General features: G+C 41.4%; 1 protein-coding gene across 2 annotated transcripts in view; it reads right to left on the bottom strand.

Annotated features, from left to right (window-relative positions):
• Positions 1-237: 237 nt before the first annotated feature.
• CTH (cystathionine gamma-lyase) overlaps positions 238-26,912 on the bottom strand; it is a 33,335-nt gene continuing 6,660 nt past the window's right edge. Inside the window, exons 4-12 of one of the 2 annotated variants that reach the window (XM_006121064.4) lie at positions 22,202-22,311; positions 21,181-21,312; positions 19,461-19,518; positions 16,402-16,479; positions 13,578-13,730; positions 13,193-13,314; positions 11,664-11,716; positions 7,590-7,728; positions 238-1,017 (exon numbers count right to left, since the gene is read on the bottom strand). In XM_006121064.4, coding sequence (XP_006121126.1) covers positions 991-1,017; positions 7,590-7,728; positions 11,664-11,716; positions 13,193-13,314; positions 13,578-13,730; positions 16,402-16,479; positions 19,461-19,518; positions 21,181-21,312; positions 22,202-22,311 — 872 coding nt within the window. In that variant the 3' untranslated portion in view covers positions 238-990. The remainder of the gene's footprint in view (positions 1,018-7,589; positions 7,729-11,663; positions 11,717-13,192; positions 13,315-13,577; positions 13,731-16,401; positions 16,480-19,460; positions 19,519-21,180; positions 21,313-22,201; positions 22,312-26,912) is intronic. The other variant, XM_006121065.4, reaches the window with a different exon arrangement.

Raw genomic sequence — 26,912 nt, 5'->3', positions numbered from 1 at the left:
CAAAGAATGGTGGCTTTGTCCTATTCATGTTATTCACTAACATGTTCCATTTACAATTCATACTGAACATTCTGAACTAATTTTTAAGAAAATTAGATAAAGGATTTTTAAAAGGTCAGAGAAGTAGTGTTTGGTGTAACAGATTTTTCTTTTAAAAGGCCTAGAGTCCATTTTCTTTGTGAAACCTATTTTTAATGTTTTTAAAATTATCATTGTAGTCTGCATTATGACAAATGCCCCTATTTAATTTGTTTTAATTAAATTATCCACTTTAAAAAATTCAAGCATACAGAAACTAATTCTCTGTTGGTAAGACAAGAGTTAAGACTGAAATTTTTCAAGTATAACACAGTCAATTAAAATTTCAGACTCGATACAGTGTTAGGTATTTGATATGTTACGATTAACAATTTTCAGTATTGCACAAAATGAAACCAGATATGATATTTGCATTCAAAAAAGTTTTTGATCCTACACCATTCAAAATGTATCTTTAGCATTTAGAGGTATAGCTGATTTAAAAAATAAATCCTGCAGTATGGATGATGAAAGAAACAGACTGTATGAACATACTTAAAGCATGCACTCACCATTGTCCATCATTTCAAACCTCAACTTTTAAAATGTATTGTGAGATCTTGAGTATACATCAAAGCTGATCTCAGATCAACAAGCACTGTCAAAGGACAGTAACCTTTCAAGTCATAAGAGAAGGAGAAAAAAAAAGGATGACATCTAAAAGCAGAAATGCATGACCAATGTTGAGTCACTGAAGAGTGAAGCTGTACCCATTTGACCCATGTGGAGCCACTGGAGAGTGAAGTTAAAAGCACAAAATAAAGACTGTTTTGGTATCTAAAGTTTGATTGGATAAAAGTTTTCATTTTTAACGGCAAATCAGAGGAAACTCAGTGGTTTGGCTTTTCATTTAATCTTCTCTTGGTGTTTTAGCTGTGTAGTGATCAGCTTCCAATTTCAGGTCTTTGATTCCTAGTTGCGAACCATATGTTCTGGGAGCTGCAGTAACAAAAGAGAAGTATGATATAATTATATTATTCTCTAATAGTGCAAAGCTGTTTGTTTTAGCACAAAAAGAAGCTGGCCATATATTAGCAATAGATATTTTCATACTCCTAGTTTTATAGATTGGTTCGGCTGCTTGCCTGTTTTACCAAAAGTATTCAGAAAACTTCAATTTTGGCTGATTTCTCAAATCAGCAAACATAGCACATGATATTTTACAGAACATATTTCCACAAGCATAGTGAAGTAATTCAAGCTATTGTAAATCAATTACAACTACAGCAGAGCTCAGGTATCTCTCTTACCATCCTCATGTCGCACATAGAGGGACCCTATCTCTAGCCTGTGTTTTTGTTATTTTTTGGTGCTCTTTTCTTTACTAGGCCAATAGCATGATGCTGTGAGTGGGGCACAGGGTAGTAAAGTAGTGCCGAGATCTAAACACTGCCAGTGACTTGCTGTATTAATTTAAGCAAGTCGCTTAACGTCTTCATTGGCCTGATCCAAAGCCTATTAAAGTCAAAGGGAATTTTGCCATTATTTTAACAAGCTTTGGCTCATACTTGAAAAGGATTATTATTCTTGGCCTGATAGTGGGTATTACTGAGAATTTATACCTCCCTGTGACATCACACACCATGGGTAGAGCACTGAGAGAACTTCTTTGTGAATATTAAATTTGTTCCCCCAAAAGTAGACTTTTCAGGGCACCAAAGTTTTCAGCAAATAGTTTTGGCCAAAAAGCCTAAATGTTTTCTTCCAGAGATGTCTAGGCCTTTTATTTTCATGTGGCTGAAATAATTCCAGGATGTCTAAACAAACCATTTTGATTTTTCATTTAATAATGTCATTTTTGCCAATTTATAAAAAAGTCAAACACCACCCAACAAAATATAAAAAATTTAGTCTCAAGTTTAAACTTTTTTCAGCTCAGGCCCCAAACCAACCCCTTACCCTCATTATTCAATCATTTCTAGTTGTGGGTACTCAGCTCCCTTCAGGATCAATTCCTTCATGAATAACTGGAAGGGCCAACATTTTGGTGCTATTAGTTTATTCAATCACTGCTTCTCACTGACTAGGATGGGGTTATCTATATGATTAACATTAAGCACCTGTGTTACACAGTATGTCTGACTCAGTTTCCCCTGCTGGCTATGTATACATTTCTCAGTTCCCTTCCCCATTACTTTTTACCTACAGGTCCATATTGGGGGAGGGGCAGTGGGCTTTGGATTTCTGGCCATGCCACAAAACACACTTAACTCCTTCCAGGATAACAAAACTCCAACTCGAAATTTTCAGGCTAAACAGGTTCTTCTCACCTTTGTTGGCTCCTCTTCAGACTGCCTATTGGTCCCTGTCCTTAGCCTCTTTCTGAAATACCCTGGAATGTTTCTCCCACTTCAGTATAGAATATATCATGGGCCTGTAGGCTAGTTCCCCAAAAATAGCGACTTCTTAAGGCTAGATTCTCCACAAACACCTCCCTCGGGCTTCTCCCCACCCCCAAGTGATCATACTTCGCCCTTTTGTAAGGCCTCTTGTCCATTAACCTATCACCTGATCACCATAATCATACCCCCTAAGGCTGTGAATCAGCTAATTCATTACGGCACAAGTGATGCTGGCTCTATCTCCCTTTAAAGAGGTCAGACACCCTGTAACAACAGGTTTTAGTGATTTGCTGAATGAAGGTCTGAGTCCACAGGTTTTATTAGGAACACCGATGTCTCTATCTACTCCTCTGCCCACAGACAGAAGGAGACAGCAGGCATCCTGCAGACTATATAAATGTTCTAAAGTCCAGAAGTAGTAAGAGGAAGAGCAGCTGAAAGTCTCTGGGTAAAGACTCAAACATGTTGCCTTTATATCAGCCACTTTGTTAGATGCACCTAAGATGTGTTGTATGTCAAAATCTTGGAAAGTCAAACTTCAGTGAAGGAATTTCCTGTTAGTCTTTTTGACTGAATGAAGCCACTGAAGAGCAGAATGGTCAGTCTGCAGATGAAAGCGTTGTCCCCAAATTATGGCCGTAGCTTCTCTAGAGTATATACAATGGCATAGCATTCCTTCTCAGAGACAGACCAGTGGCTTTCCCTCTCAGTTTTTTTTTTTTTTTTTTTTTTTTTTTAACTGAGGAACACACCAGGGTGGAACTGTTGCTCTAGTCTTGTTTGCATCAAAACTATCCCCACACCATGCCCTAGCGTATACATGGTGATGATGAAAGGTTTGTCATGGTCTGGGGCCTTGAGTACAGGGTCAGACCTCAGAGCAGCCTTCAACAGGTGAAAAGCTTCCTGACACTTCTCAGTCCACTTGACTGCGTTTGGTTGCTTTTTTCTGGTCAGGTCTGTTAGTGGTGCAGCAATCTGACAGAGTGGTACAAATCGCCTATAATACCCGGCCAAACCGGGGAAGGACTGGGCCTGCTTCTTTGACAGTTTTGGATAACCTCTACCTTAGCCTGTAGAGATTCCTTGACCCACCTGGTGTCCAAAGTAAGTCACCCTGTTTAGGACAATTTGACTTTTTTGGCCTAAACTGTGAGCCCTGCCTCCCTTAGGCACTGGAAGACAGCTTGGAGGTGTTCTAGGTGTTCTGCCCGTTAATTAGAGAATACAGCCACATCGTCCCGATAGGCCACTGCAAATTCCCCAAACCCGGCTAGTGGATTATCCACAAGCCTTCGGAAGGTTGCAGATGTAATGCGCAGCCTGAAAGGGAGAACATTAAACTTATACAGTCCTGTATGTGTAACGAAGGCTGACTTTTCCTTGGCTGCTTCATCCAGGGGACAGTTGGCTTTTACATGCCCCAGTTCATTACATTTAAAACATCGCACAACTGGCTCATCACTGGAGTGAGGTGGGTTGCCAGAGGATGGGGCGGAGGGACGGGGGAATGTCTGTGGTCTCTCTTGAGGTAGACAGGGACCTTCCTTGCGAGGTGGATTTTTGGAAGACCTCCTGTGGTGGGATGCCTCTTCTGGTTCTCCCATAAGGGATGTCCAGAGGGGGCATCCCACCACAGGAGGTCCTCCAAGAATCCACCTCGCAAGGAAGGTCCCTGTCTACCTCAAGAGAGACCACAGACATCTGTTTTCCATACTGCTTTTCTCATCTGGCACCAAGCACTCCTGCCTCTCTTAGGGATTGAGGCTTTCCATCTAGGATGTACCCTCTAATCTCTCCAGGAACACCCTCTAGGAACTGTTCCATCTTCATCAGGAGATAGAACTCTTCCCAGGTGTCAGCCTTCTCCCCTGAGATCCATGTTCTCCAGCTTTTGGCTACACAATGGGCATGTATGGGAAATGGCATGTCCTGAGTCCACTTTAGGCCTCTGAACTGACAATAGGCCTGTTCAGAAATGAGGCCCATCATTAGTCTGGCCTCTTGCTTAAACAGTTCATTACTATTCATGTAGTTTCCTGGCACGTCAGCTGCCACCTCTAGTAAGGGACCAGTGATTTGAGATCTTAATTCTATCATGTACTGATCGGGGGGGAGGGGGGGAATGTTGTATCCTGACAAGCCCCCTCAAAATTTAGAAAAGTCCTCTACATTATCTCCCACCTGGTACATGGGGGAATTTCCCGGGATGTTGTACAGTGATTGGAGCAAGGTTGTTGGGTGGTGCACCTGGAGTGGTCTGGCCTTTTAGCTTTCTCCATTTCAACTTCTAACCACTTGATTTCCACTTCTCTGTCCTTCATCTTTAGGGAGAACTACATCTCGCTCTAAGTTAGAGGTCTGTCTTCCATCCCGAAGACAGTGGTGAGGGAGGGGAATGGCCGCCATTCACTGCTCCTGCCTCCACAAGGTTACCTTCCCTGGGCCTCATAGGAACATTCTCCCGTTCCCTTTCCTTAGGGTACAAGTCTTCCCCAGAAGTGGACATCTTGCCCTGATCGGAGTCTGTTTGCACCTCGGTTTTCACCTAGGGAGGGTTGGTTGCTCTAGGGCTACTCTGCCCAACTGCAAAAGCATACACTGGGCTGCTTCCCCATTCTACTCTAGCCTAGCTATCCAGTTACCCTGAAAATCAAACTGTTTGGTTTGGACTCTCTGGCTGTGCAGATTTAATCTTCTGTGTGCCTTTTCCCAGTCAGGCAGCAAAAGAGGGGAAAAAAAAGTCCCCAAACTTCCAAACAGCAGGGTAAAAAAGTGTCCTTTTAAAAGTCTGAGGTCTGTGTTTCTGGTTCAAAATGATCCCACCGCTACCACCATGTCAAGGCTGTTTCCCACTCTGGCACTGAGTGCAGAAGGTGAGGGCTCGCAAAGACCTTAAATACAGTGCCTCTATATGCTCTGCTTACAAAAAAAACTCCCCAGAGTCACAGCTTTGGGTGGTAGCTGACACCACCAAGTGAAACAAAAGAAAACCTCTTTCCTCTTGAACCCAGGAAGAAGCACTTGGACTTCTTCCAGAAGGGTAACCTCAAGTTCCTTTACCATAAAAGAGAGCTTGAAAAACAGAGAAAACAAACTGCAATCTCTGGTAGCTAACCCCTCGTCTTCGGCAGACAGACAGACAGACACACACACACACACACACACACAGCCCCTGTTCCTTTCCAGGACGCGAGAATCAAATCACCTTAAAGTGATTTTTATTAACAAAACAAAAGCTATACTTAATAAAGCGTACTTAGTTGAGAGGTGTTACAAAGCAACTAAGGGGGAAACAAAACAGAGAAAATCTCTGGGAACAACTGTTAGACAGTGAATGGGGGAGGGGAGTCAGAATAACACAGGGTAGTTCAAACCAAGCCACAAAAATTAAGAAAAATACCCTAACCATGACTAAATACACGTTTCCCTTTATTTACTCAGATCCCTTCCTGGTTTAGTCCACTTCCATGTCCAAATTCCTTGGAAGCATGGTAGTCCTGCCTGGGTTTAAATTATTCTGTGTCTCAACTCCTGGCTCAACTTCAGACCGACAGAGCGAACAGTTACAGGTATATATTTACAATTTAAATTTCAGCATGTATCTCATTGGTTCTTCTGGCTCCCTGCCACCAACAACCCTAGCTTCCTGAGTTTAACCTTTTAGAAGGCCTGCACTCCTCCTATCCATCACAAGCACCATGATACAAATAATAAAATGCAATATCAGGACTTGGTGCTGATTTTTATTTTTTATTATGCATCTCCAGTTTGGTGCTCCAACTCAAATAAGAGAGTCCTTGTTTTAGACTGTGAAGTTATGCCTGGTCCACTCTATTAGAAGAATTTGCAGAGAACACTACAATCATTGAGAGCAGGTGTCAATCACAATGCCAACCCATGCAATGGAGAGTACAATTTTCTGCAAGTTCATAGAAGAAGCAAGTAATATTTATCAACTAGCAGACTTACCCAGTGCTGCCCAGGTCCTTCAGGACAGGGCCTTGGGAATATGGGGGTACAGGATGCTGTGGGATAGCAGCCTGTTTTCTCTCTCCTCCCCCAGGCCACCCCCCCACCATCCTGCCTAGGGCCTGTTTTCTCTTCCCCCGCCCCATCCGCCAGGCCATCTCTTCTCATCTCCCAGGAACTGTTTTTTCCTCTCTCTCTCCCACCTCCCAGGGACTGTCTCCCCCACCCAGCTCTCCCAGGGCTTGTTTTTTCATCCCCAGGCCACCCCAAGCTGCCAGGGGCCTGTTCTCTTCCTCTCCTCCCCCCCAGTGTTGCAGTGGAGGGGGGTTGGAGCAGGGGCTCCCTTATGGTGATACGGCTGCCCCCAGTGTCCACACTCTTATTACATCCCTCTGAAAGCATCCCCTCCCTTTGAATGTTATGGAAAACTGTCCCTTTCCCAGCGCTTCAGGTTCTCCTGGCACAACCAAACCCTGGCCTGGCTTTAAGTTAGAAGAGGAAGCTGAATATCAAATTTGGTGGCCCTATCCCTTATTGTTTAGGAGAAATATTGGAACAAATGGACTCTCGGACAAACACACTCTAAAATATATAGATTCCTACTGCTGTTTTTTCTAATCTGGTGTTTTAAAGGACATATGTTAAAGAAATGCATATGACATTCTCTTTATACAAAAAAGAGAGACCTCTAGGGTGTGTAAGATTTGAACTTTTCACAGATCTTAATTTTCAAGAATTAAGAATAAATTCACTAGCTTAAATAAAAAAAACATTTACCAGCTAATTTCCTGCAGTTCTTTTCCTTATTAGACATGCATACACTTGTTAACCTCTTCTATGCCTAAGCCTTATCAATCATAAGTACCACTGCTATTACTGTCAGCTTTTAAGTATCAAATATATTAGATATCTTTATCTATCCAATTTTTGAACAGGATGTTGCATAAAGGATGTATAAACAGGATATTAATCATGGAAATTCAAAACCCCAAAATACAGTCAGGGTTTTAAAAATATTTTAAAAACTAAGTGACGATAATTATTTAGTAATGCACTGTTGTGTTAGTTATCTTCTAGAGTAAATGTGTTCCACTGAGTCGAGATAAATGGTGAATGATAATTTGAAAAGCAGTAAGTAAAAGGCAAAAGGAAAATAATTTTTGTAAACAACAGGCACTAAAGTTAAACATGACTTACCGCAGCTTTCAAAGCTTGTTCCAGATCTTCCAGTATATCTTGTATGTTCTCCAAACCAACTGACAGGCGAATCAAAGTATCATTGATCCCAAGAACCTCCCTCTCCTCTTCAGGAACCGAGGCATGAGTCATAATGGCCCTGAAAGAAAATAATAGCCTTTCTGTGCACCACTATTCATTAGGGGCTTTATTAAAGAACTAATTTAGCTAGTCTTTACAATTATTTGCCAAGAATGGTAATTATTTTCTGAACAGCAGTTTTGTCAAAAGCTCAAATCTCAAATAATGCAAATTAGCATAGCTCTAATTAAGTCAATGGGATATGAGCTAGGGCAGTGTTTCTCAACCAGTGGTACAAGTACCCTTAGGGGTACTCGAGAAGTCTGGGGGGTATGCTAACACAACTGAAATTTGGAGAAAACTACATTTTTGTTTTAAGTTTTACAGCACTTTTTTTTGTATTTTTACACCCAAAAATTTCATCGCTTGCCCACCCGGCTACGATTAAGTTGTTTAAACAAATGTGGTGAAACGGTAGAAAAAAATTGTGTGTGTCTGAAAACTGTAGATACTGAGGGTACTTCTAATTTTTTTTAAAAAGGGTACTTACAATTTTTTTTTTAAATGGGTACTTGATAAAAAATGGTTGAGATACTGAGCTTAGGCAAAGCTACATATCTCTGACTTTACTTCAGCTCTACTGGTTTGTACTAGCTGAGAATCTGGTACAACATTACCTTGACTATGACTGCTAAGGAAAAATGGGATACTTTAGACACTATAGTGCCAAGTTTTCATCTGGAAAAGGAAGCAAAGTCCTATATTTCTTTACTCCAACAACCTTTTTAATGTTTAGAAAAATATAAATACCTGTGATAACAAATAGTCTTCCTGTTGGAAGTGGGCATCTGGTGTTTAAAAAACATGGTTTAAAGGTAAACACAAACAAAACTAAAATAATGCAAGTAATAAAGATAGCAGAACTATTCATTCAAGTTTCAGGCAAGAGGATGAATAGGAAGAAAGAATTTGTGTACTTGGGAAATACATTGTCATTAAGTGTATGCTAATGTAGAGAACTGAAAATAAGAACCCAGTTTTGACAACTGGCAGTGAAAAAAGAGGCAGGAGTACTGTGAGACCAGTGAGTAAGTTACTAATGGAAAGAAAGAGGGTATGCTGCATGTGTCTGTCCCTGCCTGATCTATGGTTTGGAAACTGGGTCTTACAAAGAAGGAAGAAATAGGAGGAAGCTTAATTTGGGTCTTAGGCTGGACATATTGATAACAAGGGGAGGAGGAGGACTAGCAAAGAGAGAACGGCAGGAACGACACAGTAAGAGAGGTGAAAAAGCAAGGACATGAAAGAGACCATCAAGAGATTCTTGAAGAGAAAAAGGACTGAAATTCTAATACCTACAAATCTGTGCTATCGACCAGGAGTGAGCAAAAATTGTGGGCAAATCTGATCCTATATAAACCAGGAAAGGAATCAAGAAGAGAACTGAGTTAAACAAAGAGATTCCTCAACTTTCAAAAGTGGGACACATAGGAAAGAATGCATGAGAGTTTCCTCTCCAAGCAACTAATCTGAAGGTTTCTTCTGTCTTATGTAAGAGCTAATATAGCTTTACAGGTATGAGACTCAATATTGCTCTTACAGAGAGACAGCTCCCACTGATTTCAGTGGAAAGTGAGTCCATATGAAAGGGCAAAAGAAGACAATGGTACACACATTGTGCAGAGAATGGCCAATTTTTCCTATATATTCTCCTTACTTCAAACTGGCAGTCAGTCCATACTAAATTCACTTTCACTACTGGCTGCAATAGCTATGACATTAACAGAAAAGCACATATCTTGAAAGACTCAATAGCTACTTCATCTTTAAAGCCCAGAATGATCTAGTGTGACACAATGATTTAGTGTCAAGCAATGACGCACTGTTACAACCCCTAAATTAAAATACACAAGTTTACTGGGTATGAAAAACAGGTGCACTTAGTTGTGTGTGGAGTGTGCCCTCTTGAGTAAGCAGTTAGAATAGCAGATGTGTCTTACAATAGTAAAACTGAACCTCAAAAGATATGGAACACTGGTTACCAGTCAATTGGATGCCATGTGAAACTGGAAGCAACCAATCTGGCATCAGCAGAGACCCAACCCTCCTGAATACTTGTGCTTGTATTGCATCCTAAAGGTAAGCACAGCTGAGTTGCCTGTTCCCACCTCACCCACAGGCATGGAGAAGCTTTTCACATTAGGGATGTAAGTGACTAATTGATTAGTTGACTATTCAATAAGCAGACGCTGACTAAAAATCGACTAGTCGCTTCCCCCACCTTGCTACCTCTATCAAAGAGAGGCAGAAATGGAGGGCGGGAAGAGATATTTAACATCCCTATTTCACATAGGAGGTGAAGACATTGGGACTGCTAGTCCAAGGCAACCAGAGCCCACACAGCAGGAGCAGCGCTGGGCTCTGCACTACTTTCAACCTCCCGTCCTGCCGCTGGAAGGGAACATGCTTTTACGTCCCTCCCCAGAGAGGGATAAGCTTGCAAACCCAGTCCGATCTACAGAAAAAAAATCTTCCTGCAAGAAAGCTGCCTGCACTGAGGAAGGAGCTCAGCTGTTGCTGGAGCCTGGCCTGGAATGTCAGCTGCTAGATCCCCACACAGGGACTGCCAGTTCCCAGCCCACACAGGATGGGAGCTGGCAGCCACGCACGGGGCGGGAGGGGGCTAGTGGGGCTGGAGCAGCCCTCTATCTATGGCTGGGCTGCACGGTGGAGGGGTTGCTCCCAGGTAGCAGTTTAACCATTACCCAGTAAGCATCACTTGTTACCAAGTAACCACTTAACTATCATGTTAAGTGACTATCCGTTAATATCCCTATCAGGGGCTACAGCACCTGCAGAGAAAAATTAGTGGGTACGAAGCACCCACTGGCAGTCAAGCTCCTTCCCTCCCATCCTCCTACATGCCTCCTGGCTGCTGGTGGCCCTTCTCACAAATTCCTGCCTCACCCTCCCAGTGGTTTCTGAATGCTGAAAACGTCGGATTCGCAATGTTTAGGAAGCTATGGGAGGGAGGAGAAGGAGTGTAGATGGGGGAGAAGACAAGACAGAGGAAGGGCACAAAGGTTTGGGGGGAAAAAAGTGGAATGAGGGTGGGGTAGACAAGGGGCGGGGCTTCGGGAAAGGTGGGGATTAGAGGGGAAATCAGCACCTATGGCAGACAGTTTTTTGTTTTTAAACAAAATCTTCTCTCGTATCCTAGTCTACATTCCTACTGTTCAGACTAAACAATATATTGTTTGACAAAGGTTGCCTGGGTCACTATATTCATTACCGGTCACATCTCCTGAAGAGAAGAACTGCAGATAGGATGCAACTAGGTTTTGGCTCTGATCAGTCATGTTTGGTACATTGGGGAATGCGACCCAGCACCACTGAGAGCGGAAGAATTGGGGAATTCCACAACAGTGAAGTAAAGACTTGAGACCCAAGATATTGGGGGACAGGGAGGTGCACTAACAAGTCCAGAAGAGGAGCAGACATACAGCTAGTTCTGCACTATGACTGTTCCTGCTCCGTGCTCCATCCCTAGCATGCCATCTACACCAGGACTTATGAGAGGGTGCTTAGAAGGCAGGCTTACGACCATCATCCACAATGACTGGAACAGGGGAATTTCCCCTGAGACAAAACCAGGGCTTTAAGGACACTTTATGCTGATCCTTTTCCCTGGCATTTTACGGAACTATAATGTTGGTGAAGAAGTCACTGGGAAGGTCTTGCTGACAACATACTCTCCTATTCAAAACAAGAGTCTTCCACTGTTTAAACTTCTAAAATAAATGACATCACTGCTCCATTTTTTGACCAGCCATAAAACATGCTTGTGTGATATAAAAATTAGCTCTTTTGTGTTTAGTCACAAAGTGAAACATCTAAATTTTAAACATTACTTAGTTTCAAGATGGTCACAAAATCCAACAGAAGCTTTTTTTCCACAGCATGTGCAATTTAAGGATTATTTCCAGTAGAGATTTAAGAGGAAGAATGACTTACGGATGTTCTGCGAGGCTTTCATATCCTCCCAGACTCTCAGCCAGCACAAAAAGCTATCGTAGGAAATATAAAAGTTCAAGTTTAAATGAACAAGCAGTTTTTCATTTGAAACAAAGGCAAGAGGATTTAAAGAAGCTACAGTGTAGGGCAAAAAAAGGCAATGGCATCTTATAATTTACTTAATTTTGAAGTGGAATTCACTGGACTAGAAAACCACAAAAAACTTTCATACCATGGAAAAAAATACTGGATGAAGTAAGAACTAATAATTGGTATGTAGTTTACTAGCAAAAAGTTACTGGGGTCTGAAATGCATTAGCCTTAGTTTGCCTAAAGAAGAGAAGGAAGGGAAAGTAAATTACTCAAGGGAGAAGTTTTTGTTGTGGCTAACCAGGGTGCACTCTTGAGCTTTGAGTGTAATCAAAGAGGAGATAAGATCAACCTGTTTGAAGAATGCAAGAACAGAACCAAAACTTTAAATTAAAATTACTCCCCCTTTCTCTTTTCCATATCCCTCTCCTGTTCTATTAATTCTTATAGTTTCACATACCCGCTGCACTTTCTTGGGTCCAATCAAGGGCAGAACTGATGGAACACTATTTCAAAGGCATTTTACTCTTGTTTGCAGGCTTACTAGAATCAGAAAGATAGCGAAATTCTTTTCTCACAAAATTAATCATGATTTTGCAAATCCAGAAATCTGGAGAAGAATCCAAATGTCTGAGTACTTTCTGCTGCATTCAGAAATATATGCTAGATGTGTGGTTGCTGAGAATACAGCAGCTGCTGTCAGGAGCAGCAAGCCTGCTATTGTTCCTCTTGCCTCTTTTGCATTCAGAGCAACTCACTCAATGTATACCCAATCTATTTTAGAAAATACCTCTTTCTTTAAGCATCAGCCCAACAACTAATTAGCCAGAATGCTGACAGACGGGCAGTGCAAGCACTCAAAGGGAGGCAACCCTTGATTCTGGATTTAGCTTCCTGTTATTAATCAAACAGAGGCAGAGATGATTGACCTTCCAGAACAGGATGAAAGGCTAATTTTATACTCAAAGTTTTGTTTGTGGGATGTTATTGGATTATTTGAAATTTCAATTGTGATTTTATTTGGAGAGTGAGAGACAGTGATGGGTGGCATGGTATGGGAGGAAGAGAAGTCCTTAATTTGACCATCAATTTAGATAGTAATTGGTTCTGTTTTCTGCTTTCAAATTGCATTATAGTTGTTGGAATATATGCAAATACTTTTAATAGCTACACATGGTTTAAACTAGCTACAAGAGCCAATTCTGAGAGTAAGCACTCAAATGTGCTAATACTTCCTTTTCTTCTCTCTCATTAGTGTGCCATCTTCTAATTGTTTAGATTGGAAAACTAATATTTTGGGTGGTACCACAAACATATAAGACCATCCCTGCTTTGATAACCACTTCAACTTTCACTACCCTACCTACCAGAACCTAACTGAGCCACAATCAGACTCTCTCTTATAACACTTGTTTTCATTAATATGGAGGGGAAATTACCTTTAAATTCTTGAGAAAGATTTCAGCATGTTCAAGATTTCCTTTAATGTAAAAGGTGACCATCCCAGGACAGCCACTGCTCTGACGCTTCATTAGCTCATGCTGAGGATGCGAGGGCAGTCCTGAAATTAGTCACATATTGTATAACCTGGTTTACTTATACTGTTAAAATTGCATCAGAGAACAGCAAGCCACACTTAAGGCACATAAAAAACAACCTTCAAGAGTTAAGAAACATAGAATCAACTGCAAAATAAAGGTATATGCCAGAGCAATGACTTACCATCCATAGAATTTGATTTCTATCAGCAACACCTAGGACTGCAGCATCTTGTTCCAGAGCCAGAACCAAAATAATCTTCTCTTCAGAAATCTTGCAACTTACCAGGATAAATGACTTTTTCTACTCGGAGATTTGATTCAAGGTACTGAGCAACAGCCAGCGCATTGTGGAAATGTTGCTTCATTCGAATCTGCAGCGTCTTTAAACCCCGATTGCAAAGGAAACAATCAAAAGGAGATGGAACTGCTCCAAGGGCTATAAAATAAAACAATATTACAAATATAAAAACTTTTCTACTTTATTAAATATGTCTTAGTTTCCAAACTGACCCTGATGTAAACAGATCCAATTCCCATTGATTGCTATGGGAACTTTTCCTGTTTACCCTAGGATGGAATATGACCCCATATGTAGAAACTCAAACAGAGTACTTTGATATCACAAAACGTTCAAACTTTAAAACAAGACAAGGGAAAGAAGGGGGAAAACTACATGTGCTTGTGTCTCCCTGACTCCCAGATATAAGAGCTAAAGGCAGTAACTAAAACAGTGACTCCTCTGGGATGAATCTCACCAGACAGAAGGCACTTACACAGACTCCTTTGGGTACATCTACACTGCAACACTATTTTGAAATAACTAGCGCTATTCTGGAATAACTTAATCCGCGTCTACACAGAGGCAGTTACTTCGAAAGAGTGTCAAAATACATCAAGCTGGAGGACTTCTTACTCCAACTCTTGTAATCCTCATTGTACAAGGAATAAGGGAAGTCGGAGGAAGAGTGCTCTATTTCAAAATAAGTTCTGTGAAGACGATCCCTATTTCAAAATAAGCTACGCAATTGATGTAGCTCAATTTGACACAGCTTATTTTGAGTTAAGCCCTGTAAGTGCAGACTTTGTTTACACTTACATGAGGCAGGGTGAATACGAAGTGCTCTTTATGCAATGGATAAAAATGAATTTATAAAATTACATAGATGACAGAAAAAAAATGTAGTTGCCAAAACATAAGATTCCCAATTTAGCATACAAAAGGAAATAAAAACTACACTCTGGGTGATTTGGTCATGAGTCTAAAGGAAAATGGATTATGTAACTGGTATCCATTTTTAAAGTAGTTTAATAATTATACGTCCCCTTATATAAATGTAATGACATTTTTTTCAGGCAGTTAAGGGGAAGAAAAGCAATATTTAAGTTAGTTTAGTAAGACACTGTCCTGGCAGTCCTGCAGTCACAAGTCCTCTGTTAAGCCACAGAACAAATATTGCTTCAGTGCTGATTGGAAAAGAACTACCTCAACAGATTAGGGTAATTATTAATGGTTTTTAGTACAGTGGAGCTAAATACGCAGTTTTGTTGGCACTGAGACAGTTCCTTCCTGAGTTTGCTATCTAGGACCCTGACCATGCAAAGAACTTATGCACATGCCTATCTTTACATGCTGAGAATTCCCATTGGAGTCCGTGGGACAGCTCACAGAGCCTAAAAATTAAACATGTATGCAAGTCTTTCCAGGATCCAAGTCTCATTTAAGACATTTCTATAGGTAGTCCTTGGTCACTGCTGAATTGGCCCATAGTTAAAAGATAACTATGATAGGTCGATCATAAACATCTCTGTGTAACAGATGACCAGATCCTGTAATATCCTGGACAAACTATGGAAAAAAAGATAAATGTTTAAGCAACCTTACTGAATTAGGGTTAATATCATTAGGGTCTACTGTATTTGTATGGGGGTAGGGTGGGGGTGGTTATGGAATTGTATGTACCTTTTTCTAGTCAGAGGGGGATACTATTGTAATTCCTTCACTAAAAGCCCTTTGAGGTCACCCCCATGTATACTAGTTCAAACTGATTTTCCAGAGACAATCAGGCAAAGCAAGGGTTTTTGGATAAATGGCCTAGATTCAAATTGGCTCAAGGCCTGCTTTCTGATCCAGCAAATGGACAGGGACCCAATCCTTAGGGACGGACTGGAAGGTCTTGGTCTAATGAGGCACCATTAAACTGTTCTGAGCTAAAGTGGTAATGAACTTGAAACAAGGAGAAGCCCTTTGGAGTATTGAAGATCCCATATTAGGGTTGGGATGATCTCTAGTAAGATTAACAAGTGTGTAAGCTCTTTTTTTATTTATAGGTTTTGTCTGTGGCACTTTTACCTAAAGACTAAAATAGGCTGTGCAGAAAGAGCTATGTGATAACTTATGACTCTTATCAGTCTCTGTAGAGAAAGCAAGCGTATATTCCCAGGCAGCCTCTCTCTGCTGGATATAACATGGTGAAGGCAGGAAACAGTACAGCCTGGAAATACTCCAATAAGAAGTGAGTGAGACATGGGTGTCTACACAAAAAAGGCAATGTCTAAGAAACTAGAAGCCAGAGAGCAGGTGCCCATGCTGCACCACAGAAGAGGAATGCAGGTGCAGTTGCCCTGCACTGGGACATATTTCACATAGGCCAATAGATGACTTGGGATAAATTTAAACACATGAGGTGAAGTCCTGGCTACAATGAACTTAATGGAAGTTTTGTCATTGACTTCAATGGAGGATCTCATCCATAATGTTAGAAACAGAGGCTGGAACAGAAGCTTTTATTAATCCAGACCCCTCATAATTAAAAGGATAATAACCATTTTCTTTTACTGTTTTTTTTCTGTTCTAACACCTGACAATAATAAAAATATTTGCCCTACTTATACATGGAAATAGTAAATACTGCTTTTTATCAGTAGATTTCAAAGAATTTTATAAAAGGCCAATAGCCTTTATCCCCATTTTACTGCTTTGGAAACTGATAATGTGTAGTCTAGATACATAGCTTTCATATCTGTAAATACACCGCATGCTTTCTGCTGTGTACAGACATACATGGATCCAATATATTTTAAAAGAATTTCCTGTGTTGGCTACTTACCATTTTGTAAGAATTTGAGCCTTTCATAGAGATCATCACAATTTACTGAAACCAAGCCCATTACAACATCACTGTGCCCTGAGTTAAAAGAAGAGCATTAAATTGTTAATTTGCAGGAAGCTTTCAATATATAAAGGGTTGGGAGGTTGTTTTCTTAGTCCCACTACTACGTATTTTCTTTTCCGTTTGGGCATTTCAAGACATCATATATTCCTTCTCACTCCTGCTGTCATTTGCACACTAACATTCAGGCCAAGATCCAGGCGAGCCTCCTCCAGGATGCTGGTTAATGCTCTACCCTGTAGCCACTGGTGGGCCTGCATATGTAGTACAGGCAGTCCCCGGGTTACGTACAAGATAGGGACTATAGGTTTGTTCTTAAGTTGAATTTGTATGTAAGTTGGAACTGGCTCCAGATTCAGCTGTTGCCACTGAAACTGACCAGGGGCTGACTACAGGAAGCCGGAGGCAGAGTTGCTCTGCCCCCAGCTTCCTGGAATCAGCCTGATCAGTTTCAACAGCTGCTGAATCTGGAGCCTGGGACAGAACAGCTGGGGCACTGCCCGGTAGGTTCCCACAGGACCAACCCGGCAGCACCCCAGCTGCTCTACCCGAGGCGTCCCGCAACAAAAGCCTGGTCTGCTGGGGGGGGGGGCGCACTTGCTGCGCCTCCTCTCCCTCCAGCACACCAGGGAGACCCGAGCAAAGCCGCACAGGTGGAGGGACCCCGCCGCCCGTGCAGCTTTGCTCCTTTGCCCCCGAGCAAAGCCGCTGGACCCCCCCAGCAGACCAGGGGGACAGGAGAAAGCCGCCCAGGCGGCGGGGGTCCCGCTGCTTGGGTGGCTTTGCTCTCGGGCAGACGAGCAACGCCGCCCAGGCGGCGGCGTTGCTCGGGTGTCCCTGGTCTGCTTGGGGGGGTCCAGCACCTTTGCTGGACCCCCCAGCAGACCAGGGAGACCGGGAGAAGCTTTTCTCGCCCCGGAGGACACAGGCGGCGATCCGCCACCCGTGAGTTCCGGGGCGAGAAAAGCCCCGTTCGTAAGTGCGGATCCAATGTAAGTCGGGGACTGCCTGTAAATGGTTGGCATCTGACCTCTTCTAAGAATACCTGATATTTGTGACATCCCTGCTCTCCAGTTACCAGAAAACCGGTAAAACACTGGCTACTAACACAAGGGTAGGCAATAATTTTTTTGCTGGGGGCCACTTCAAAAATGTTTGAAGTGGCCCCAAGCCATACCAGATGGGGCGGGGCCTCACGCAGAAGGGTTGGGGCCAGGATGCTTCCAGGCTTCACCACCCACAGACCATGATTGGTCTGGGGTGGGAGAGCCCCTTTGCCCCCCCTTTCACATTAAGCACCCATCCCCCTGGCAGTGGGAAGGAGACTTCCCGTGCTCCACTCGTCCCTCCCCCACCCCCCCCGCCCAATCAGGGCCTCAGGGAGGGGGAGCACATAAAGCCTCCTCCTGTCCTGCCAGGAGCGTGCAGTACTTCTAAGGGCCGCGCGCTCTTCGCAGGGCAGAGGAAACTTCATGCGCCTTCCCGCACCCAGGCCAATCAGTGTTTGGGACTGGGGGAGCATGTGAAGTCTCTTCCTGCCCTGCCAGGAGCACATGGTGCTTCAAAGCGCCATGTGCTGCTGGCAGGGTGGAGGAAACTTTGTGTGATTTCCCCTGCCCCCATACCCTAATTAGCCAGGGGTGGGGGAGCAGCAGGGCCTCCGTGGGCTGGATCAACCCACTTGGCAGGCCGAATCTGGCCTAAGGAGGCCCTTTTGCCCATCCCTGACCTAACACTTCCATCTAGCAGCTCATGTGTTGCTATGGAGCAGACACTACAGTAGATAGTGGCCACTACACTTTAATGCAGGAGCGAGGAACCTACGGCCCATGGGCCGGATCTAGCTCCGTCTTATTTGGATCGGGCCTGTGGTGAGACTTAGAACTTCCCCGCACAGTGGGAAGAGAAGGTGCTCATGCCTGAGCCCTGTAGCAGGTGTCCCCAAGCCTTAGTGCTCCCTTGCAGGACTGGAGCATCTGCGGGAGGCGGGGTGGGTGGGTGGGTGGGTGGGTGTGTGTGTGTGCGCGTGCGTGCGCGCACAAGGAGTTTGGGGTTTTTTTTGGCTCTGATTTTTCTGTGATTTGTTGCCCCCCCGCAACTGAAAAATGTTCCTACCTCTGCTTTAGTGGCTTTTGTTCACTTTAACAAAATTAGATTTTTTTTCTTCCATAGCCAGTGTTTACAGCAGGGATATTACAATTTTGTGTATTCAAGTAAATGTGTAACCACTGAATTTTTTAGCAGTTATATGTTTACATGCCGGGGGGGGAGGGAAGCATGAGTTTCCACCTCCCCGTATGCAGAGGCAGCAGCGCAGGGAGGGCAGCCAGGCACCCCTGCGAGAGCTCCAGAGAGTTTGTAAATAAGGAATGAAGATGCAGAAGGGGTTAGTCATGATGGAAAGAGAGACACTGGCTGAAGGAGCTGTCAGAACTAAGAGCTATCAAGGAAGATAGCACTGAGAGTTCACACTACCTATTATGACAGTGTTTTTCATCCATAGTAGCACACAGTTTATTAAGCTTCCACTAAAACTTTACTCCTATACATTTCAGGAAGTAATGCCAGTCAATTATAGCCTTTCACTCAGAGCATTTCTGCATGTGAACACAAGTTGCTTCTCAATTAGCTGAGGGTCATTACAACCAATGGCTCTCTGTAACATAGTCAAGAGAGAAAGGCAGAAAGTCCTGGAAGGAGAAATCCTAGTCAACCTGATCAGGAAAAAGCTTAAGTTTAAAAGGATAGTCCTGTCTTAGGTCTTTCTTAATTAAATAAAGGCAAACCAGTAGGGCAATATCTGTTCTGCGGTTAGGAGCTGGATGGAGATACCACCCATATAGATTTCTCTACAGCAAAAATGCGAGGGCTCTTCAGATAGACATGGAGAACAAATAGTATCAAACAGCAATAGACATTGATATTTTATGGCACCAATTATTGGTTTTAAACAAAACCATGATAATATTTGAGCTATGTTATATTCAGATGCTTACCATTCATGTACTTGGTTGCTGAATACATACAAATATCTGCCCCGAGAGACAAAGGACGCTAGAATAGAATACAAACAGAAGATCTGATTTAACATTTTTTCACCATTTTCAATCAAATTACTCACCTCATCCCAGAGAAAAGCAGGAATTTGGTGAGCCAAAGCAGAAGACCCAGGTGCTAGACACTAGCTGGGAGTTTCAAAAGCACTGTGTAACACAGACTACTAGAAATCCTACTCTAGTTTTTAAAATTTATTTTATTTACATGTATTGTAACCCCTTCAACATTCTTACAGCCAAATCAATGTTAACTGCACATACAAAATAACTTCCCCTGCCAATCAAAACCCTGAGCTTCTTCAAAGAAAGCCCAGGTAATCAAGCCAATTTCTTCATTCCTTTTTTTTAATATCAGTGTCTTCATTTTCTTTCACCTCCACTACACTGCCTCAGGAAAGTTGAAACATTTAGAGCAAGAGCAGCTGACAAAGAATTCTTCACATCTGATTAAGCTTTCCAATTGCTCTTCTGAGGAAAGAACAATTGAAAATGACAATGCCTTCTCTAACAATGACCTGATTTTACATCAGTCACTAAATTAGAGACTGCAAATTACTACTCTTTAACCCTTATTCTGTTTTTGTTCAGAGTGTTAGAAGGTAAATGTAGTTGTTCGATTTCAGAACAAAAGAAGGTAGAAAATCTTGCAGTCAGACTATATGCAGATGTTTGTATGGACTTGCTGTCATCTCTCAATAGTGGAATAGTTATGAATGCACTAGTGCTTTCTTCTATATGCAACATATAGAAGTAGTAATTTCATGGAGATAGACACTTGAAGGTTGCTACTGGTACACTATAATAAGAGGATAACTAATACGTTACCTTTTAATGCTTGTCAGACAATTCTACAGAGTTAATCACTGAAATTTTTACTTTTTAACTTAAACGTATTCCTTACTGCATGTTTTTCTACAGCACACACAGAAAAACAGGAAAGCTTTCTGTGGCCAAAATAATAAGCTCCTAATTACCATAAATAATAACTAAAGACTGTGTAGATCAGAGGCTAAAATTGTTTTTTATATTTCCAACATACTGAGTTTATAGTATTAAAATATTTTTGTCACATCTCCAAATCATATGAGATTACTGATTTACATTTTGTTAAAGAAAACAGTCAAAAACCCCAACAAGCTAGAAGGCCCAAAAAAGGTGTCCTAGGTTAATTTAAAAAAGACATAAACAAGACAGAGGAGTTCATCCATATAAAGAGGAGTTAATTATAAATTTCAACCAAATCCATTTAAAAAGGCCATGTTAAGTCACAATTAGGACTCCAACCATTTATAAAAAACAAAACACATGAGAACTTTGTATTGGAGAGAATGTAAAAATTAGCTCGCTGCTGTGCTAGTGCCTTAGATAACTGTTTTGAGTTAGTGTGATCATTAACTAATCAGCCTTTCTGTTTTAATACATCTCATCTATTTACATGGCTAGCCGATTCTTTTTCCAATTCATTTTCTTTAAATGGTATAAATTGCTTTGGATCAAATCTGTATTAGTTCAGGAGCCAATTGTGCATTCACTTTTCAATAACATGAAAGCTTTAAAACAAACGAAAGGCCAAAAGCACACAGTTTTTCATTGGTCATCCCAAATAAATACATCACTGTATACCAACCTAGACATTATTTCAGATACCCAATCAGCTTACCTGGAAATACGCTGACATAAAGGTATTATCTACTACTAAAATAATGTCTTTATGTTTATGGACAATATCTGCACAGCCTTGAATATCAATGACCTTCAGGGTGGGATTTGTGGGAGTTTCAAGCCAAACAAGCTGCAATTTTTCAACAACAAAAAAATATTAGTTTTAGATACATTATGTTAACTTACAGGTACCATCACCTCTAACTTTCTGTTTCAACGGACACTTCTTCCTTTTCTTCTTTTGCATATACAGCCGCTTCCCAAGTTACAGACCAACGCTTGGTCCATAACTCGAAGTGTTCGTAACTCGGGTCCCATAGAGTTACATGGCAACCGTTCATAACTCAGATCCGCATTTATGACCGCTTTGTTCGTAAGTGCGGATGGTCGTAAATGGAGGTGGTTGTAACTCGAGAAGCGGCTGTATTCTGCAGAGAGCACCATACTAACAGCCTCACATCTGGGACCCATACTATGGATCTCACTCGTACACATGCATACTCCCTTTTTAGAATTTCTTTATCAATAGCTTTACCAATATAATAGTGATTTTTTTTCTTTGTTTTAAGAAAAGCTCTTAGTCATTAGCTATGTTTAATATTAGTTTGTCAAATTCCATGTTTCAATCCAACTGTGAAAAGCATAATTAACAAATATGCACATGAAAAACAGCCATTAACTGAGTCAACAGCAAACCCTTCCCTCCTCAACCCAGAAGCCCTTTACAACATTCACCTGTAAACAAACCTTTATTACTAGCCCAGTAAAAATTGTCCCCCTCTGCCTGACACCTGAAATGTACTGAATTTGCCACCCAAATGCTGTCTCATACAAGTATCACAACAAAAAACTTCAGAACGTTAAATAACTTTAAGATTTCTGAAGTTATGTTTTCTGCTACAAATACCTGTCCTAAAATTGGCTACACTCCTCTAGGGAAAAAACAGCATTTGTAAAGGAACAGAAGAAAATCATTCAAGACACATTGCAAATAGAATTCAGGGGTATTTTTCCATTACCTTGGTCTCTGGTGTGATTGCAGCCTCCAGGCATTCCATTTTGCTACAGTCAACAAAAGTAAACTTCAAACCCATTTGAGAGGCTATCTTTCTGAAATATCTGTTTGTACCTAAAACAGGAGGAACACTGTATTATGAAAGTTATGCTTCTGCTTTACACTTATTTTACAAGAAGGAAGAAATTGTCCATGAGCACTAGTGCACATTCATTTTCATTTTATGAGTAAGAAGGGCTTGGGAGGGTGGGTGGAAGACAAAGGCAGGATGTACATCTTAATGAAAAAATTAGACTAATAATAATTCTGTATTCTTTAAAATATGCTTCAATTCCCCTCCTGTATTCAATTCCCCTTTTCTCTAGACTTGCCATCTGATAGATAAAAACTTGTAGAAAACAGTTAACATTAAATTCCAATGCCAGCCAAGTACCTATCTATTAAAGATCCTGATTATATGGTAACTTATGCAAATTATGTGTTGACCTTCAACTGATGAGCCATGCAGAGTGGAAGAAACTGTAGGAGACAGTGCTAGAAATAACACAAGACCATAAGAATGGCCATACTGGATCAGACCAAAGGTCCACGCAGCCCAATATTCTGTCTGCTGACAGTGGCCGATGTCAGATACTCCAGAGAGAAGGAACAAAACAGGTAATCATCATGTGATCCCTCTCCTGTCATCCATTTCCAGACAAACGGAGGTTAAGGACACCATTCCTACCCATCCTGGCTAATAGCCATTTATGGACCTAACTTCCATGAATGTATCTAGCTCTTTTTTGAACCCTGTTAAACTCCTAGTCTTCACCACATCCTATGGCAAGGAGTTCCACATGTTGGCTGTCCACTGCATGAAGAAAAACTTCCTTTTGTTTGTTTTAAATCGGCAACCTATTAATTTCATTTGGTGATCCATAGTTCTTATATTATGGGAATAAGTTAATAACATTTCCTTATTCACTTTTTCCACACCAATTATGACTTTATCGATCTCTATCATATCCCCCCTTTAGTCTCCTCTTTTCTGAGCTGAAAAGTCCAAGTCTTTTTAATTTCTCTTCATATGGGATCCATTCCAAACCCCTAGTCCTTTTTGTTGACCTTCTCTGAACCTTTTCCAAAGCCAATATATCTTTTTGGAGATGAGGTGACCACATCTGTACACAGTATTCAAGATGTGGGCATACCCTGGTTTTATATTGAGGCAGTAAGATATTCTCTGTCTTATTTTCTGTCCCTTTTTTAATGGTTCCTAACATTGTATTTGCTTTTTAAACTACCACTGCACATTGAGTGGATGTGTTCAGAGAACTATCCTCATGACTCCAAGATCTCTCTTGAGTAGCTAAATTAGTCACTATCATATTGTATGTATAGTTGAGATTATTTTTTCCAATGTGTATTACTTTACATTTATCAATATTAAATTTCAATTGCCATTTTGCTTAGTTTTGTGAGGTTCTTTTGAAGCTCTTCAGAGTCTGCTTTGGTCTTATCTATCTTAAGCAATATAGTATCATCTGCAAATTTTGCCACCTCACTGTTTACCCCTTTCTCCAGATCCTTTTATAAATAAGTCGAATAGGACTGATCCCAGGACAGACCCTTGGGGGACACTATTAGTTACCGCTCTCCTTTCTGAAAACTTACCATTTATTCCTATCCTTTGTTTCCTGTCTTTTAACCAGTTATTAATCTATGAGAGGACCTTCCCTCTTATCCCATGACAACTTACTTTACTTACGAGCCTTTGGTGAGGGACCTTGTCAAAGGCTTTCTGGAAACCTAAGTATACTATATCAGCTGGATTCTCCTTGTCCACATGTTTGTTGACCCCCTCAAAGAACTCTAGTAGATTAGTAAGGCATAATTTCCCTTTACAGAAACCATGTTGACTTTCCCCCAACCAATTATGTTAATCTATGTGTCTGGCAACTATTAGGTAAGAAAACTTTCCAGTCTGTAACCCACTGTCTGCCATAATTCTGCTATGCATGTGAAACAGTGAGCAGTGAACAGGATCAGAAAGGGATAACAGAACAAACACAAAGGCAACAAAAAAGTCCTCTTTCCTTTTACAAGATTACTCAAACAGCATGGTTATTGCTAGATCTCCACCTTTAAGACCATCCTGCCAAATGAACTCTCTTACCGCAGAAGACGGGTAAGTCCACCTAATAGCATATGATAAATGCTCTAGTTGACCATATTGCTGCTTTGCTGATTTATCTGGTGGAAGCATATACCCTCTTTGCCCATGAAATTGCCATAGATATTGTGGAGAGATCATGGATTCCTTCTGGTACAGGATTGTTGACTGCACTGTATGCCTCAACAATACTTAGTCTGATTTGTCTAGCAAATGAGGGCTTGAAGACTCTGAGTTCTAGAGTTTGCCTAGAAAAAGACGAACAAGGTGCCTGACCTACTCATGAGCGCCATATGTTTGATGTAAATCGTTTGTCCTCTTCTATCAATCAAAGTGTGTCATAGCATCTCAGCTAGGTGCTATGGCTTTGGACAAAATGAAGAGAGTCATTCTTTATGAGACATTAAAAAGAAAATTCACCTTTGGCAAGAAAGTTTCTGGAGTCCTTGGCACCACCTTGCCAATGTGAAACATAAGTATGGTTTCAACATAGATAGGGCTGCCAGTTCTGAAAATCACAGGACATATAAGATGGCCACAGAAAACAGGTTTTGATAGAGAAGTAATATGGTGAGACAGAAGTCAGGAGTTCAAAAGGATGAGTGATTAGGACTTTCAACACCAGCGGTGGATCCCATTTAGCAAAGGTCAGTCTGACTGCTCTGAGAAGCTTGGAATCATGAAGGTTCTTGACCAGGGAGCCTGAAGATTCTGTGAACAGAGGACTGATTCCTGAAGATTTAGAAGGCAGTATTTGCTCTGAAACACATCTTCATGGACCTACATAGGTTGGATCTGTATAGACACCACTTTTTGCACACGGCTTCAAACTTCTCAGAGGCTGGGGACAACCTTTGTTACATTTTATCCATGTCTGCTCAGAAACGAAGTCTAGTAGTTCATTTTCCTTAGCAGAGAAGGAAGACAAAATACTTTGGGGGGCTTTTACTTAACCTTTTTGTTCTTTACTTTTTCAGGGGTGTGTGTGCATGTTTTGCAGACCTGATCATTCACCTATGAGCTATTCTGCATCTTTTTCCAGCTAGCCTTGCATAAGACCTAGACCAACTTCTCCCTTGGAGTCTTCCCACATAGACTCTGACTCCCCCATGTTGGGAGTTGAGGACTCACTGCCAGAGCATCCTGACTCAAGCTGGAATGGAGAGGGCTGATTGTGATCCCAGATTCTTTCCCCAGGGTACTTAGGACCCATTTCAGGGGGAGTGGTGAGGAATGGGAGCCTTGCTACAGACTTAGGGTATGTCTACACTACCCTCCTAGTTCGAACTAAGAGGGTAATGTAGGCATACCGCACTTGCAAATGAAGCCCGGGATTTAAGTAATGGGAGACCACCAGGGCTACAGTCTCAGATGGATTTCTTAAGTGTTTTTTAATTTTGTAATATTACATTGTTCTCTCCTATTGGAAGATGCAAGTCAGGACTGAAAGTAAATCTTGTTGCTGGTCTCAAAATGCACACCAATTGTGGTTTTCACCTTGAGAATGAAGAGAGGCATCATCTGCTGGTTCTGGTAATGGAGAAGTACATTTCACCATTTCCTCTGTAAATTCAAGTCAGCAGCACTGTTTCATGTACTGGGCAGCCAGGTAAATCTACATGATTTAGAAAAAAACTAATTTTTTTTTTTTTTTTTTTTTTTTTTTACTGCAAGGAACTGCTTTGTGGGTAATAGAGGACAAGGTTCTAAATTCCTGCAAACAAACTGTACAGCTCTTGCTCAAGAAATCATCTTCTAATAAATATTGCCAAGGGTTAGCCTTTCTCTACTCTATCCTTTACTGAAGAGGTTGCTCATTAACTCTGGTGGCATCTGGACTTGTCTGCTTTCTTTCAATCTGATTTAAAACCTGGTTATGATATGGAGGCTATATTAGCTGTACTGATTATCTCCTTGTTGTGAAGAATGCAAGTCCTTTGTTGACCACACTGATTATTCTAGCTCTCTCTGCAGGCTATGAAATAGGAACCTGGAGGCTGTAATGAGTTTTTTGCAAACTCTGGCAGAAGTGGACAAGGTCATACTTCTATTAAAAATTCTTTCTTCCACAAGTTCCCAGAAGAAAATGAGCAATACCTTCTCTATCACTTGGAGGCTCAATAAGGAAATGTCACTCCTCCCCATGGAAGGCTCCACAATAATGTCACCCTCCTGTTCACATCTGTGAGACCAATAGAGAAGATTCCAAAACAGCAGGGCTGCGATTATTATAAATATATGGAGAACTCACAGCTCTAACAGACAAGACTTTCACCGTGCTTGGTAAATATAATACCTTGGAATGAGAGTTGTCTGAAATTCACTCCAGACAAGATTGAGGTGATGCTGTTGTGTAAAACTGGTAATCTATAAGAAATTATACAGATGCTTTGGTCTGTTTTTTTGGACCACTGGAAATCTGGAGCCATTTTTTGATCTTCAGTAGCTACTGAATTCCTAGGTAGAATCAATTTTTATCCGTGCACAATTATGAGGTTATGCATTTTCCTCTCAAAAGAAGACATTACTAGTTATCTATACCTTTTGAATTTGCCCTCTT

The sequence above is a fragment of the Pelodiscus sinensis genome, chromosome 9 (genome assembly GCF_049634645.1).
Source record: "Pelodiscus sinensis isolate JC-2024 chromosome 9, ASM4963464v1, whole genome shotgun sequence".
In the NCBI taxonomy this organism is placed as follows: domain Eukaryota; kingdom Metazoa; phylum Chordata; order Testudines; family Trionychidae; genus Pelodiscus; species Pelodiscus sinensis.
The sequence above is the reverse complement of the archived record's forward strand: the minus strand, read 5'-3'. Positions and strand labels throughout refer to the sequence as shown.